At 37.6% G+C, this 17,080-nt stretch overlaps 1 protein-coding gene across 1 annotated transcript in view; it reads left to right on the forward strand.

The window, feature by feature from the left end:
- Col4a1 (Collagen type IV alpha 1) overlaps nucleotides 1-17,080 on the forward strand; it is a 293,149-nt gene that overhangs the window by 261,803 nt on the left and 14,266 nt on the right. The window contains exons 21-27 of the mRNA XM_071597882.1: nucleotides 1,833-2,056; nucleotides 5,688-5,954; nucleotides 6,897-7,068; nucleotides 10,264-10,509; nucleotides 12,205-12,327; nucleotides 14,734-14,976; nucleotides 16,141-16,523. Coding sequence (XP_071453983.1) covers nucleotides 1,833-2,056; nucleotides 5,688-5,954; nucleotides 6,897-7,068; nucleotides 10,264-10,509; nucleotides 12,205-12,327; nucleotides 14,734-14,976; nucleotides 16,141-16,523 — 1,658 coding nt within the window. The remainder of the gene's footprint in view (nucleotides 1-1,832; nucleotides 2,057-5,687; nucleotides 5,955-6,896; nucleotides 7,069-10,263; nucleotides 10,510-12,204; nucleotides 12,328-14,733; nucleotides 14,977-16,140; nucleotides 16,524-17,080) is intronic.

A 17,080-nucleotide genomic window follows, 5' to 3' on the forward strand; every position in this document is an offset into this window, starting at 1 on the left:
AATAAGTAAACCCACTAGGCACCTGGCTAGATTCTAAATTGAAATGGGAGTTGCACACACATTTGCAAATTAACAGCTAGTGATCCCAATGTGTGTATATTTTAAGGAAACTGTCAACACTGATTCCAGGAGAGTATTAGAGAAACATATATTTTTTCTCTCTTACAGCCATCTTACTCATGACATTTTACTATGGGGGCATGATTCCGAGGACAAACAGGAACTAAAGATTCATAAAAAGGCAGTGTGCAATGACTGAATTGTCATCTTGATTGCTCTGCAAACTATTTTTGTTCAATTAAAATAATTCAAAGTGTAGAATTTTTTTATCTATACAAAATTGATGCAGGTATATTGTTTTTGGATGAGAAATAGTTGAACATGGAATGAAATTGGCAAAATACTGGCACCTTTTACAATAAACACATGAATTATGTATTAACAGATCTTACAAGATCCATTGATGCATAATTCTGGAACCCTACATGACATGGGGTTTCAAAAGCCATGAAAGGTTTGGCCCAATACTATTTTACAAAACAGAATTTTTTAAAACCATCTTCCTTATTTGCCCTTCCTATGAAAGGTAATAATATTATAAATATGATGTCTATATAATTCTTATTTGGCTTAAGGTAATACTTTCATTTAATCATGTACAATAATTTATTGGTTCATGAAGACTTTGCCAGTAAAACTTTTCATAGCTTAGGATAATATGTGCTAACATTAACTCAAATTTTTTTTGCTTCAACATCTAAAAGCATCTAAAAAACACCAAATGGACTTTGGACTTATCAAAGTTCTTCAGTCTTAAATAAATGAAAGAAAACCATTAAGAAAATACTCTATTTTCAACACATATGCTATGTATATCTCTGACAATATTATAATTTTTTATGCACGGTAGCACAATATTTTTATTGTTATTTTACCAGTTAAGTTAGGTTTTGGATGGACACAGCCTAAATAATTGTACAAAAGCACATTTACTTGCCTCTCCTAAGCTAAGGGCACTAGAGTAAGCTCCTCTTCAATTCAATTCTATTTTGATCCTAAATAATCCTGAGATACGTAAACTGTTCCACCTGCTCTGGTTTTCCCCTTCCTATTTTAATGTTTAACTTAGCCTGTCTCTTTCTAGTAAACTGCATAACCTTTCTTTTGTTTAAATTTATTCTTATCCCATACCTATCGTACTAACACTCTGATGCCCTCAGTAATACTTGTAATCCCTTGACTGACTGACATACTAAAAAGCTTGGTCATCTGGAAAACTATCCGACTTCATGAATGCCCCACCAATTTTCATTCCTACCTCAAGTTCCTCCCATGCCTCTCTAATCATTTCCTTCGCCTATTCATTGAACTGCACAGGTGATAATGGACACCCCTCCCTTACACCTCTTCCTAACACTTCCCATCTGGACTCTCCATTTCCCTCCCACACTGAGCAGTGTATGGCATGGACAGATTGCAAATAAGTCTATTTTCCCTCAAATGTACTCCTATTTACTGCAATACCTTCACTAATTATACCCAATTCATTCTATCAAATTCTTTTTTGAAATTCAAGAAACTGACAATACATCTTCATTGTATTCTGCATTATGTTCCTTTCTATTAGTGGCCTTCTCACTACTACGTAGCACAATTTAACAATGAAATTTTATAATTGTTTATTTATTAAGGCTTTTGTGAAGTCAGAGATGATGGAAAGGGAGAGAAATTTCAATGACTTAGGAGATTGAAAGATGAAACTAAAATCCTTAATGGAATAAAGTTATGAATGACTATAACTGAAGAAATTTGTTGTTCTCTAACTTATGTAGGTACTCCTGGAAGGCCTGGCCTAGATGGTTTGCCTGGTGTGAAGGGTGATAAGGGCAGTGAAGGCATCCCAGGGTTTGAGGGGGCCAAAGGGCGAGATGGATTTGATGGGATTCCAGGGCAGCATGGGACAAAGGGTGAACCTGGATTCCCTGGAAATCCTGGAACACCTGGAATTGATGGACTCCCAGGCCCCAAAGGAGAGAGAGGATTGCAAGGATTTCCTGTGAGTTGGAGTAATTACTCTTGTCCAACCAATGCAGATACTTCCTGGTTTGTAGCCTTACGTATTTTAAATCCTACATAAAGGTAAAATTGATGTACTATCCTATGAGTACCTGTGTACCAATCCCTGAATATTAGGGAAAAGATCGTTTACGTGCATATGGTGATGTTGTATTTTGAGTTTTAGTTTATCCCTCCTACCCTTGCTAAGTGCATCCTTGTAAGTGAATCACCTGAAAACTGCTTTTGAATTTGAATCACCAGGTATTTTTGAATGAATCACCAGCACTTTTGAATCTTCCTAAAAAAATAGCCCAATTATGAAGTACCCCTACTTATTGATTATTCTTTTTGGGGACTTGATTGATTGATTCATTCATTGATTGTCCAACTGGGGATATTCTCCAAGGATAAAACATACATATTCCTGCATTCCACTCCTGATCATATCTCAGGTCCTTCAGTTCTTAGGCTATACCTTGTATTCAAGCACTTTTACAACAGTACAAATCAAATAAGGGAAATGGAATGAAAACATATAGTCACAGATATTACTTCCTAATTCATGCTTATTCTTCAATCTTTGCTTAATTTCATTTGGAATTTTATTATACTCATGGTAACAATTATAAAAGAAAGTTTTGACACTGCCATAAGCAAATGACTATCACAAGAGACTAATTACATAAACAAGTATCCGGGGGTAATCTCAGAAGTACCCGGCCCATCAAAGAAAACACAAAAATTTTGGAAAAAATGTATTTATTTTTCAACAAAATCTCCTTTCAGCTCGATACATTTTTCCCAGCAATGTGCAATAAGTTTGATACCGTTTTTATAATAAGAACTGTCTTGCTCCTCAAAATAGTCATTAACTGCCAAAACCACTTCTTCACAGTTGAAAAATCATTTACCACTGATTTTTCAACTGTGCAAATACCATTTTTTCAAGTTTGCAAACAGAAAATAATCGGAGGGGGCTAAATCTGGCAAATAGGGTGCATGAGGTAGCAATTCAAACTTTAATTCATGAATTTTGGCCATTGCAATAATGGATTTGTGAGCTGGTGCATTGTCTTGTTGAAACAACACTTTCATCTTAACCAAATGCGACTGCTTTTGCTTGATTTCTTCGCTCAAATGTTGCGATAAGTTTGCATAATACTTGCCATTGATAGTTTATCCTTTTTCAAGATGGTCAATGAAAATTATCCCACGTGTATCCCAAAAAACCGACGCCATGACCTTGCCTGCAGATGAAATGGTCTTCGCCTTCTTTGGAGGAAGTTCTCCCTTTTGAATCCATTTTTTGATTGTTCTTTTGTCTCAGGTGTGAAGTAATGGACCCATGTTTCAACATGGTCATGATACAGCGCAAAAATTCTGCTTTGTTGCTGTGAAACTTTTCTAAACACTCACTTGAAACATCTTCATGACACTGGTTTTGTTCGAGTGTGAGCAAACGCGGCATCCATCTTGCACACAGCTTTCTCATGCCCATATGCAATGTAGTGTACTTTTTGAAATGCCTACTTTACCTGCTAGTTTGCGCACTTTTGGTCGTCGATCATCTTGCATCACTTTGTGGATTTCCTTCACCATTTCTGGAGTCTTCACCTCATTTGGTCGACCAATGTGATGCTCGTCTTGACAGCTTGTACAGCCTCGTTTAAACTCTGCTACCCAATATTTTGCTGTTGTAAATGAAGGAGTAGACTCACCCAGAGTAGAATCCAGTTCAGCTTTTATATTGGTTGGGCTGAAGCCTTCCAAATAAAAGTATGGTATCACATAACGATGACCAATTTTCTCCATTTTCACTAATTCACTGAAAACATTCACTATTGATGGCTGCCAAACAAATACCAAACAATGCAGCGTCTTCAAATTTGAAACATATGCTTTAAAGATTGCATACTTTCTAATACAGTGATATTTTTCAAACAACTACCGCCATCTCTAGTTCAGGTCGGGTACTTCTGGGCCTTCCTATGTATTAAATAAAACTATTTGACAGAAGAAAATTTGATATAATGTGAAACTATCGTTTTGTATAACGATTTGGACTGAAACCCCTTAATTTTGCTGGTATTTTCACTTGTCTGCCATACATCATATGCATATATACTTATTAGTGAGATACCAGATGGACCCTTGAAATAACTGTTGCTCCTTTTGTTGAATTTGCACTAATCCAACTTCTAGAGGTCCCTTATCCACTTCCGCAATATAGTGCGATAGCTATTGCTCCCAGTATTGTTTTAGGATCAATAGAGAGACTTTGATTGCCTCTTTCAGGAGCATCACTCCTGCTTACATTGGAAAAGTTTTCTCCAACATTTTTTGCTTGATTCCCTTTTATAATAATAATAATAATAATATAATAATATTTTTATTCATCCAGGAGACACAGTGCATAGTAGCTCTAGCAAGTGTATAGGACATGTCATGATTTACAAAAAATAGGAAGTATTACAAGAAACAAGTGTTACAAGGATAAAAGGAAGGAATGAACATTTATGAATTAGGTCTCAGGTATTCTTTGATGCTGTAAAAACACTTATCAGAGAGGTATTCTCGGACCATTTTCTTGAATACTGGTTCACGCTCTTCTTTTTTAATACATATAGGTAGGTTATTATATAATTTTATACACATTGACTTAGGACCATTTGCAGCCATGGTTAAGTTTGTTGATTTTACATGCAGGTTGTTGCATTGTCTTGTATTGTACAGGTGAATGCTATTGTTCGTTTCAAAATCTGCACTATAATTTTTAACAAGCATTATAGATTGATAGATATATACACAGGGAGCAGTTAACAATTTTAACTTTCTAAGAGAGGTCGACAGTGTGCATAATAATTTTCATTGCACATAATTCTCACCATCTTTTTCTGTATCTTTAGAACACTGAGAAGGTGAGAGGGCAGTCCCCACAATACAATTCCATAAGAAATTCTTGAATGAAATGATCCATAGTACAACATAATCAACACATTTTGACTTACAGTGTGTCTTATTATGGAGAGTAAGTAGTACACAGAATTTAACTTTTTAATTAAGTTCAAAACGTGGAAATTCCATTTGAGGTTACAGTCTACATGAAGTCCTAGGAACTTAAAATTACTTACAAAATTTAAATTACTACCATATGTTGAAAAAGAGTTATCAATTGTGCTGTGCAGAGATGAGAAGACCACTGCATGAGTTTTTTCAACATTGAGAACCAGATTGCACCATTTGCACCATGTAGACATAGTTTTCGTCAGAAGATCACCAGCCACAGCCAGATCCCATAAATTTTTACTGGGTGTCATTGCACTCACATCGTCAGCATAAATAACACATTTTTTAGAACCATTTAACTGCAGCTGCCCAGGAAGATCATTAATAAAAATTAGAAAAAGTATAGGTCCAAGCACTGACCCCTGTAGTACCCCTCTGTTGACCTCCAGGGGGGTGGAGAGGTAAATTTCTCCATCATTTTTGTAGGCCACCAGTATACCAGAACATTTGCCTCTTGGAAAGATGCTAGCACGCCTATTAGTCTTCTCTATGGGTGTTCATGTGTAGCAATTTCCACATCTTCTGGGTAAATCTCTGAACCTTGTTCTTTTCTCCCATAAAAGGGTGAAAAGGGGACTCCAGGTCAGGTATCTGAGAAGGGCCAGAAGGGAGAACCTGGAATGCCTGGTCTGAGGGGTCCACCTGGGTTGCCAGGCTTTGATGGTCCATCTGGATCTAAAGGAGAACCTGGATTGCCTGGAATTGGTCGACCTGGCCCCACTGGACTAAAGGGAGAGCGTGGATTACCTGGACTTATCGGACCTGTTGGACCACCTGGACTTGATGGACCTCCAGGACATAGTGGCTTCCCTGGAATGAAGGGTAACATGGTATGTGGTTTAAATTTCACTTTGGAAAAATTGTGTTAGCTTCCATTATTAGTGCAGGAGCTTCTGAGGCACTAAAAGGTTCAATCCAAAAGTTATAAAAAGAAACATTAAATTTAAACTTGGCTGCCATCCCCTTTAAAGTGAATTGATATACATTTCCCATCGCTTCTCCCAGGGTTAGATTGATTGATCTGTTCTGCATGCATTTTGAGCAGCTTCTGAAACTGAAATTGGATCTCTTGAATGTGGCCAAAATGGTAACCCTTTGTTGTGAGCAAGAAGGAGAAATCACAGGGAGAGAGTAAGGGGAGCGTGCATCCATATTGCTTTGAGCAAGAACTTGTGAGCTGTGTGCCTGTAAACATTGCCATGATATGCCCAATGGCCCATGCATTATGGAGGATGTTATTTATTTGCTCTGAAGATCCTTCCTTAGATGCCGTGGAATATTACTACAGTAAGATTCCACGCAAGCAGTTCATTTCTCGGGAACAAATTGATGGTGTGCAACCATATGCATATTGAGAAAAATGTTCGCCTATTGTCAGAATGAAAAATTTCATTGCATTAGAAAAATTTTCTGCACTCAATATGGTCCAGAGTTTATGGTTAATTAGCAACTGCAATCACTATAACTCTCTACTATTTCCCTTAAAAGTAGCTATTTTCAGATTTGATAAACAGCAGTAAGTTGTTGAGGGATTGGCATGGATGCTGCCCATAAATGGTTGGTTGGGTGCTGTATATTATTATGTATGTTATTACAAATTAAACGTATATTATTACAAAACAGCCAATATATTTTCCATGCTGTAGCAAGGAGAATTGTTGTCAGATGGATTGCCCACTTACTTAACTGCTTGTGAATGAGAACCTAGAGATTATTATTGTGAGTTCTCTGCATTCATCCCTTATCGATTGACACTGTTTCTATTTGCCCAGGGTGACATTGGACCATTTGGGGAGCCTGGCCTACCTGGTCTGGATGGGTTGACAGGTTTGCCTGGTGAACCAGGGCCTGCAGGCATTCCAGGCTTCCCTGGCCTCAAGGGAGACATTGGCCTTCCAGGCAGGAGTGGGTTGGATGGCCCTCCTGGGGAAAAAGGATCACCTGGTGAGTTGGCTCCCTGAGTTAATATGCAGAACAGTGTTTAGAATAAGGCTCAATGTTGTTCAACACATTCATCTGTGGATTTGGTAAAGAGCCTGGAACTTCCTGGAAGCCAGGTAGTACCATATCTTGCAATCATAAAATTCAAAGACATTAAGAAGTTATTACATTTTACCATGTATCATTTTTGCCCTTAAATCAGCAAAAAAAATTGGTTAAACATCTTGTATAAGGATCTATGGATTAAAAAAGGATTTATCGTTGCAATGGAATATATAGTGAATGACTTCTCAACTATAAAGTTGGGGACCCAGAACTTTGTTTCAAGTTCATGACTTTTCAGAAAAATTGAAAAATGTTCTCATTATGTAGGGAAACATAAAAAACGGATGTAAAGTTATATGCAAAGATTCTGACAAACATTGAACAAAACATCTGAAGATAACATCTTATTGGCTAAGATGTTGTCTTTCTAATGCGTGGCCCACCAATTCAAATTATGACTTGTGTCTTCTGCTTTGCATACACATGCATCCTTCAGTTAGCTCCACATGCATGTTATTTAAGACAGGTGCTTTTGTTTATGGCCACAAATGAAAACAGCAAACTCATTGTTCTTTGGTGAAAATATATAATACTAAATAGCCACTAAAAGACTATTCATTCATTCAATGTACATGAAAAAACTAAAGGTTATGAGAAAAGCAGAAGTTGTCAATCATGCAGTTGAACATAAATTTGATGTGCTGGAGTTCTGCATGTGGGAGCAGAGGAATAAAAATACACTTTTTGTTTAACAGTGAGAAAAGATTATTTAGAGGATGAGCCTGAAATGGAAGGGTCAAAAATGTCCCGGTATAGAGAAACAACTTACAGTAGACATAAGGGGCAGCTGCCAATTTGAATTTTCAGTGCTAGGAGAAATATGCCAGTTTCCTTATCAATAAAACAGGGAGTTGAAAATATAGATTGGATCCTTGTTCACTATGGCACTGTAGTAAATAATGTAGGAGCAAACTCAATTCAAATGCACAGTGCAGATACAGAGAAGTAATGGTGCACTGCCATCCTAATGTACCAATAGGTGAAAATAAGCTTTAACTACATTCAATCCTATCAAACAGGAAAACACCCCCAAAAAGTGTAAAGTTCCCTGCAGGAATAGAGGTCAGATCACAAGATAACTCCTAAATATTCTACTGCAAGGTAGTGTTAGGGGCCATCTCATAGAGGGCATGAAGAAAACTAAAGGGAAAACCTGACCTATTAAACATCCCTTGAGGAATTAATTCAGTGCTTCAACTGCAAGGCTTGGATCAATTATCAAGGTGTAGCGGAAGAAGTTGAATTCAAAATGGACAGCAATTGGCACCCATGAAACAACACTGATGGGAAAGACTAAGAAGTCCTGACTAATTTAAATATATCATAGGTTCATTACCTCATGAAAATAATTAAAGGGTATTTGTTTGTTCAGAATTTTAAGAACTCCTGCATTTCTAAACTTTATCAGTATTTCTTCTTAGAAATATTTTTATCAATTTGATGCCTCCATTCCATCTATATGTGTGATTTTGTACACGTATGACCGTAAAAATATAACTTTCCCCACCAAGAGTCAAGTCAAAGTGAGTAATGTGTATGATTTGCCCCTTTTTATTATCCCCTAGATGGAACTGAAATTTTGCTAAGTGATTTCCCACATATTATTTTGATTGTGCCTCATTTAGGAATTTGTTAAGCTTATGAAAGAGTGCTGAATGAATTCCCAGTATATTTGAGGCTAAAGAAAGGCTCAGACTGCACAGTCAATCAGGATGCAGATCATCACCATGAAAGCTGTCTGCCTCCCAACTATCATCTCAGCCTGCAGTGCCACAGTTGTGGCTGGAAGTGAAAGCTGACACTCAATGTCTGTCACTCCTCCATCAAAACAGAGCGCATATGCCATCATCATCTTTGTTTCCTTATAACCCTTCTTCAGGCATGGAAATGAAGTATGATGGGTGGGCAAAAAACAGTGCATGAAAGTGTAGACTTTAGCTATTTGCTGGAATAAAAATGTTGACCAGATAATTACTTTAAAAATATTATTGTTTTTTCCCAGGGTATTCTACCAATGAAGGTGAATCAAGTGAAAGACTTTAAACTGCACTACAATTTCAAACATGATGCTAGTATAAATTTTCATTTCTCATTTGGAAAGCCTTGCTTGATGAGCTATGGTTTGCAACTGGCAGCATGATACCAGAGTGTAACAGCAATATGGTGAAACAGTAGTGTAAACATGGCTGCTCCACTTTTAACATGTACCACAGAGAAACCGCAATCCCCTATTTATTTGTTCAGTAGCAAGGGGGGCAAAATCATTGCAGAATGAAAGTTCAGAATGTTAATTCACCCACTTTGCTTTTACAGCGATACAGCCTGCGCTAGAAGTTCTTTAACAGTGTCATTTCCTTGTCAGCCTCCCCTTGATCAGGTCAGGCACACTCCATGTTGTGGTGGCAGAGGCTTTTAGAGTAGTTGAATCTATAGTTTTTTTTTATAGGTATCCATGAACTTTCAAAGCACTGACACACTTCTAGTTTATGCCAAAATGACTGCATATGAAAATTGTACAAGTGAGAACGTTCAGGTAGTCAAGAAATTACAAGATAAAGAATATTTAAAATTTAAGGTTTTCATTTTATTTACTAATGTATCAAAGGTAGTTTTTGGTTAGGTCCTAATGATCATCTACTTGTTTGTATCACGAGAACTACCTCTTGTTTGCCCAAACCTTCCTTCATTTCTTCATGAATTCTGCCTCCTTTCACCCTGTCTAAAAAGCATTCTTCCTTCCTCTACCCTGCTTAGCCTGAATTTTCCCTTCTCTCATTACCCTCAATATCCTGAAATACCTTTCAATATTTCCTCTCTGCCCTTTACAGATTTCTCCTAGTAACTTACTCTCTCTTCACCCACCATTTTTGAAACTTGAGCATTTTTCTTACCCTCAGTCCAACTTATTTTCTCCATTCTTCACCATGCCCTTATCACAAAAGCCCATATTGTTACTGAATTCTATAAATTAGGTTCACATTCTGATGTTGGTGTTATCACTCAAATAGTGGATCTCCGATGGTGTTTGAAAGTATGCTGGTGCATCTGCTTACGGGAGTGCCTGTTCTCTTCTTTCAATCACTCTGCTCTTAGGCTTCTTTGGTCAAGCTGGCTTCCCTGGTGTGAAGGGAGAGAAGGGAGACCCAGGTCCTTCTGGCCCCTTGGTTGAGGTCAAGGGTGAGAAGGGAGAGCCTGGTCGACATGGGCTACCTGGGCGGGATGGACTGAAGGGAGACCCAGGCTTTGATGGCTTGCCGGGTGCTCCAGGTCTCAAGGGTGACCCTGGACTTCCTGGGCAACGTGGCCTGCCTGGACCCATGGGCTTTCCAGGACTAAAGGGTAAGTACATGTAACCATGAGCTGTGGGCACTTTGATTTACACCTTTTATCTATTATTTTCTTGTATTGAGGTTGGTTGCCAGGGTGCTTTTATGTTAACCAATTGTAAGCCTAATAGTTTTTATAACAGCCTGCCATAGTTTTTGCCTATAAAGTAATATATATTATTAAAATTGAAATGCCTATCTATTTGTACATAGATTGTTCAATAAGTTCTTGAAAAAAATTAGAAAAACAAATTGTTTCGGGTAGATTTGTTTTTATTTTTCAATATAATCTCTCCTTTTAGCTCGGGACACTTTTCCTAGCATTTCTTCAGCTTTTTCAAGCCATCCAAATAGTAGGGTTTCAGAAGGTTCTCAAACGTGGCATCAGTGTTAGCAATCACCTCCTTGTTTGGCATGCATCATTTTCTGCTGAGCCATTCTTTCTAGTTTAGAAATGGAGAGGAGTCACTGGGGGTCAAATCTGGTGGATACGGTGGATGTAGTAATATTCCGAACTTTAATTCCACTATTCTCACCATCAAAACTGCACAGGTGTGCATCCATGCATTGTCTTGATTGAAGAGAATTTTGTCTTTGTTAAATGAAGTTGTTTTCTTGATTTCTTTGCTGTACTGTTGTAATAATGATGCACAATACTCCCCATTTATCATTTGTCATCTATGCAAGTAATCAATATACCTATATGATTCCACATGCAGCCCAAAATCGCATGCCCATCACCTTGTCAGCTGATTCCACCACATCTTCACCTTCTTTAGAGCCAGATATGATAATTCAAGTTTGAATGGGTCTATTTCCTAAATTTGATTACAATATGGAAAAATTAAGAGATGAGGAAAGTTTCATTTATTAACTGAATTTTAATCCAAGTCTTGTGTTATGGATAAATTATTTCATTCTTTAATTACTGAATAGAAATTGCTCTGCCTGAAAACTTGGAGCTTTTCTTAATAAACTCCATTGCAATGCTGTTTCTGGGTTTGAGCCTAGGCTATGAATTTACACTTTAATATACGTGTGTGTTGAAGAGAGTGCTTACATATTACGTACTAGCAGTCAACTTAAACTGAATCTCTTTATTAATTTATCATAACAGGGTAACAAACAGATTTTCAGATTTATTGCTATCAATTATTATTATCCATACTATTTGTAAAGATTATGTGATGTCCTATGTTTGAGACACATTGTTAAAAGTGCAAGATCTTGTTTTATTGGAATAAGTTTCCAAAATTATATGGAAATAAAATTTTAATAATTTTGTTCTCATATGAATGCAACCAGCTCATGCAACAGAAACAAATAAATTAAGTGAAACAGCCTTGAAAAATACTGCAGCTACTCCCAACAGAGAGTTACAGCCCTGAAAACTAGTACCTAATCAAACTGCTTAGACTTGTATGTGTGCACATCAAGACTACTTTTGGACATCCTTTGGTTTGCATGCTGGCTTGATCCAGCATGCATGTTAACAAATATGTGTTAAATAAATGGAAAACTAACCTATGATAACATCAATATGATAGAAAACAAGGTAATGATAAAAAGATAACATTCAGTTTTAATTTCTTATGGCGTATGGGCTCTTATAATTAAGGCAATAAATTGGCCAAAGTGGAATCGCTTCAAATTCACAAAAGGAAATCTAAGTGTAACGGACTATTTTGTGTAAATTTATGATTTTCAGGCGAGACTGGACCAGATGGCTTCCCTGGACCTCCTGGTGTGGCTGTAAAAGGAGAGAAGGGACTTCCTGGCTTCCCAGGAAAGCAGGGTCGTGATGGCATCCCAGGGGCTGCCGGTCCTCGTGGTACGTAGGGCATACAATATTTGCAAGAGTGTATGCATTATTATTTGCTGGAAGTTAAATTCAATGGCACCTAATATCTAAAAAAAACCTCATATTGAATAGACAGTGTACAAAGTGTGCTAAATTTCATGTACATTTCTCAAAAATATCACATTAAAACTAAGCTGCAAAAATCTATTACAATTTCTGCAATAATTTTCAGAGCTATAGAAAATACTGTGGGTGGTTTGCATCCAAAAATGATAAGATTGAATCCAAGATCCTATATTTGACTTGATATTTCTTATGAAATTTGATTCAATCCTTGAATCATGGAGCTATCCCCACAAAAAGTTGTATTCATATGTAATCACAGTCACTAGACCCACTAGACTAGACTAACCAACTAGGCTAGAACCTAAGTTCACAGAACTTAATAAAGTGATGTAGGCATAGATGCTAATCATGTATGCACTATAGTGTGTAAATGGGACTAGATTACATTTTGGACCATTATATGAAGTTGTCTAGATTCACATTGTTCTCATGAGCCATTGTTGGCTAATTTTACCTTTTACTCTATAGATTATGACTCATGGCTCAGAGTCCAATAACTTAGAATATCAGAATGTGGCTACCATTATTTCCCGGCCCATAAGATGTACCGTAGGGGCATAGAACAGACTATGATTTTTCAGGTTAGAACTTATGAAAAATAATTGGATCATACAGAAAGGGATCAAAGTAGTTTAATGTTCACACCAATATGAAGAAAATGGAATTGATACATTAAAAATTGACTGCTATATTAATGTTTATTCATTGTTGAATCCAAAAATTTGTCATCACTGTTGCTAAATCATTTCTGCTAGTATTTTCACTGGGATTATCACCTTCCTCATGCACAATATATCCATACAGGACGTAGCTTATTCTTCACTTTTTAAGAAGGAATTTTAATAGTCTCACTTTTAATTTTCTGCCGGGACTTTTTCAAGCAATCAAAAGCATTAGAAATCATCTGCCATTTCATTCTTCCCATCGGTATAATATAATGAATGGGTGTCTTGTTACCATTATTTAATATTCAAGTGGCATTTTTTTGCCATTATATTTCTGGTATATATGTAGAGACTATTTATCTTCATGCATATCTTGCACCGTGATGTCCCACAAAAATTGGCAATAGACATACCTATTACTAATTTTCTTGCTTCAATTAAAATAATTTTTTTGCAGAAAATATTTCCGTTCATCCAGATCATAACATATTCCACAAACTTTGGCGATTAGAAGTACGTGAGCTTACAGTTTCTTTACTCGTATCTACATTCATCAAATCATTCTCCTGCTTCCTCCATTTTCCATATTCTGGAGCATAATTGATGACTTCAAGTGGAATACAATATAGTGAGACAATCTTCTCAATCCCATGAGGCTATTATTATTTTAACATTTGATGCAACACTTAGTTTCTGCTATTCATGTGATATTATCAAATTTTGTATCAAAGGAAACCAATTTTTATGCCTTTACAACAATCTCGTTCTAAATGACACAGTTTCAGGGGTAACATGGTGGAAATTCTTCATGATGAAAGAAGACATATTGCTCTCTCATGCAGGATTTTTTTATTACAACCTAGGTTTTGTTACAGCGTAATCTTCAGGGGATACATGACCTGAAGATGTAATGAAACCTAGACCGTAATAAATAAATTCTGTGAGGAAAAGCAAAGTGTCTTCTTTCATCGATGTCGTAGTACTTAAGGTTGATTGTCTGTGGAGTTTATCAGAAAAGAGACAATGTATTACAGAGGGGTGACATCCCCATTTGTGTGATGCATCTAGGATTTGCAGCAGCACCACACATGAGATGTAACTGAACATACTACATTCTATTGCATATATTGCATTTAAAATATTGGAATTTTTTTTAGAAAGCACTGTCAAGGAAATATTAAAGCTCTATTGCTTGCTACTTGCTCAAAACATTGCTATCATCAAAATAATTTGTAATGAAGACAACCATTTCCTCTGCCTGATGGAAGAAAAAAATGCATAATAGTATTTCTCCATTTTCCCTGGCAAATTGGCTTGCCACTTGTAGGACAAAGGCATGCTCATATACATTTGGCCCATTAGATGCAGGCTGATTTTAGAGTACATCTTGGAGTTAAAAAGTGCTTCTTATGGTCCAGCATGTATGGTACTATATTACTCTGCAGTAATGCTACTGTTTGTTATTGCTCTACAAAATGTTATCAATAAATAAATCATTAAAAATATTGATAATCTAAAAAATCAGAGTTATAGGCAAATCTTTTTCAGTTTTCAATGTGTTTTATTTTATGCTGTGTCTATCATGAGTGACCTGACTCTTTATACCTGAGGGACTAATGGTTTACGTTTCCTATCATCCCATCAGGCGATATTGGTCTCCCTGGCTTACCTGGAATTATTGGAAGTCCAGGACTACCCTCGCCCCCAGGCCCACAAGGAGAGAAGGGCATCAGTGGCCCCCCTGGTCCTCCTGGGCCCCCAGGCCTTGATGGATTACCTGGTTCACCTGGCCCTGATGGCCCCCCAGGTTTCCCTGGACTCAAGGGAGACCGTGGCCTTGATGGCGTCTATGGTGCCCCTGGAGAGAAGGGCAATCCAGGGCGTGATGGTAAGGGAGTGTAACCAATTTCATATTCTGTATATTTCATATTCATTTCAATGTTACATTTTCTCCTTGCATTCCATCTTTGGTTTGCAGGCTGGTATATGAGGGGATACTGTAAACCTTTAATTTTTAATAAAAATAATACTTAATTTTTATTTGTTATTCTTAAGACTTAAGCTATAGTGCTGTACATTTCTCCCAGCATTTCTTGATCTTGTGAAGGCTCTCACTATATAACTCAGCAAATTGTATCAAGAACCATTGTTCCATTTCTTGAATGGCATCATTTGTGTTGCTGAATCTCAAGCCTCAAAATGGTTTTCTGAGTCCTGGGAATAAGGAAAAGTTGTTTGGGGTCAGATTGGGAGGAAAGGGCGGATGTGGCAAAATTTCAAAGCCACATCATGTTGATTGCCAGTGTGTTTGCTTCTGAATATGGGTCATTAGTCGTGAAACTTGACGTGCAGACACTTTTGACGTGGTGCAGATCCTTGTGAATAATTTTCCAGATGCCTTCGTAGCTAAGATCATCAGTCCCACTCATGATCATTTGGATGGTGGCTCCTCGGTCTAAGTCCTTCACTTTTCCTCACTGTGGTAGCAACGTCCGTGAGTGATGGTCTTCCACTTCTTGGATTGTCCGTGAGGGACAAGTGGCCAGTTTGAAAATCACTATTCCACTTCACAACTGCATCAAATCAATCATGTGCATAAGTGGCTATCAAATCATAGTCTATTGCTGGGCACTGTAGCCTTCCAAATGAAGGAACTTAATCGCCCTTAATCCTCTTCATACTGCGAGTTGCTTCAATCTATGGCCTCATGAGACAAAACAAATCAACATTCATTGCTATAAATTACAGAACTTATGCACTTAAGGATCCCACTCAATCTTCCCCATGTATGGATTTCACATTATGGGAGGAAAATGAGTTTTTGTGTTGTTGCTAATCCCAAAGAAATAGAAGGTTTAATAATGAAATGAAATGAAAAAAATCATATTAATAGCTGTAATTTATAACATTATGTACGTAAGGATCAATTAATATACAGATTAAATTTTATCCGGATTATTACCCAGGTTATTTCTCAGTAATAATTACTTTAAAATGAAACCCCCACATGCATGATGAAGAATCTCATTCCTTCCTCTCCCATCACCTCTAGGTCAGCCAGGTATCCCTGGAGCACGAGGTGTGAAGGGTGAACCTGGTTTCCAGGGTTTGCCGGGGACCTCTGGGCCTGTGGGACCAAAGGGAGACAAGGGCTTCCCTGGAATCAGTGGTCTTGATGGTGAGAAGGGATTGTGGGGAAGTAAGGGAGACAAGGGAGAGCCGGGACGATCGACTTATGGCCAGAAGGGAGGAAGAGGCCTACCGGGACCACGTGGGCTGCCTGGTGCCATGGGGCCTAGTGGTGTGGATGGTGCTCCTGGAATACCAGGGATGAAGGGAGAAAGGGGACTACCAGGTTCGCCTGGATTAACGGGGGCAAATGGCTTCCCAGGAGTTAAGGGAGAGCCTGGTTTGCTGGGACTGCAAGGGCCTCAGGTGAGCAGGACCTTTGTTTAATGCAAGTGGCATTTCTGCCACAACCAACCATAGAACTGATTATTACAATATAGACGTGAAAATTATCCTTGCCATGTACGTGTGGAGGGTGATTAGACAATATGAATGCAAAGGTCCATGGTATGCTAATACATATTCTGAGAATCCTTTGTCATAATGAAATCATATGGTAAGCTTTAAAATTAAGCTAATAAAAATTTGGAGAGTAATTTTAACTACCCCTAATTAAAAATGGAAAACAACACCAAAAATATATCATATTCATGCATACACATGTAATTGATGGTGTAACTATTGGTTAAGATAGGTTTTGGATGGGTACAACCTTAGAAATTGTATAATATACTGGCCTCTCTTAAGCAAAGGGCACAACCTGATATCTGACACTACAATATGTCCCTCTTTGACTCCGAATACTTCCTTCCTCCCTTCATTCCATCCAACTTCTTTATCATATTCCTGCCTCTTCCTCATTTGCCCAGCATTCTCCCCTCTATCACAGTCTTCAACATCCCATTGCCAAACAAAATGCTGTG

Source organism: Hetaerina americana, unplaced genomic scaffold, assembly GCF_022747635.1.
Source record: "Hetaerina americana unplaced genomic scaffold, ioHetAmer1.1.p SCAF_9, whole genome shotgun sequence".
Classification (NCBI taxonomy): domain Eukaryota; kingdom Metazoa; phylum Arthropoda; class Insecta; order Odonata; family Calopterygidae; genus Hetaerina; species Hetaerina americana.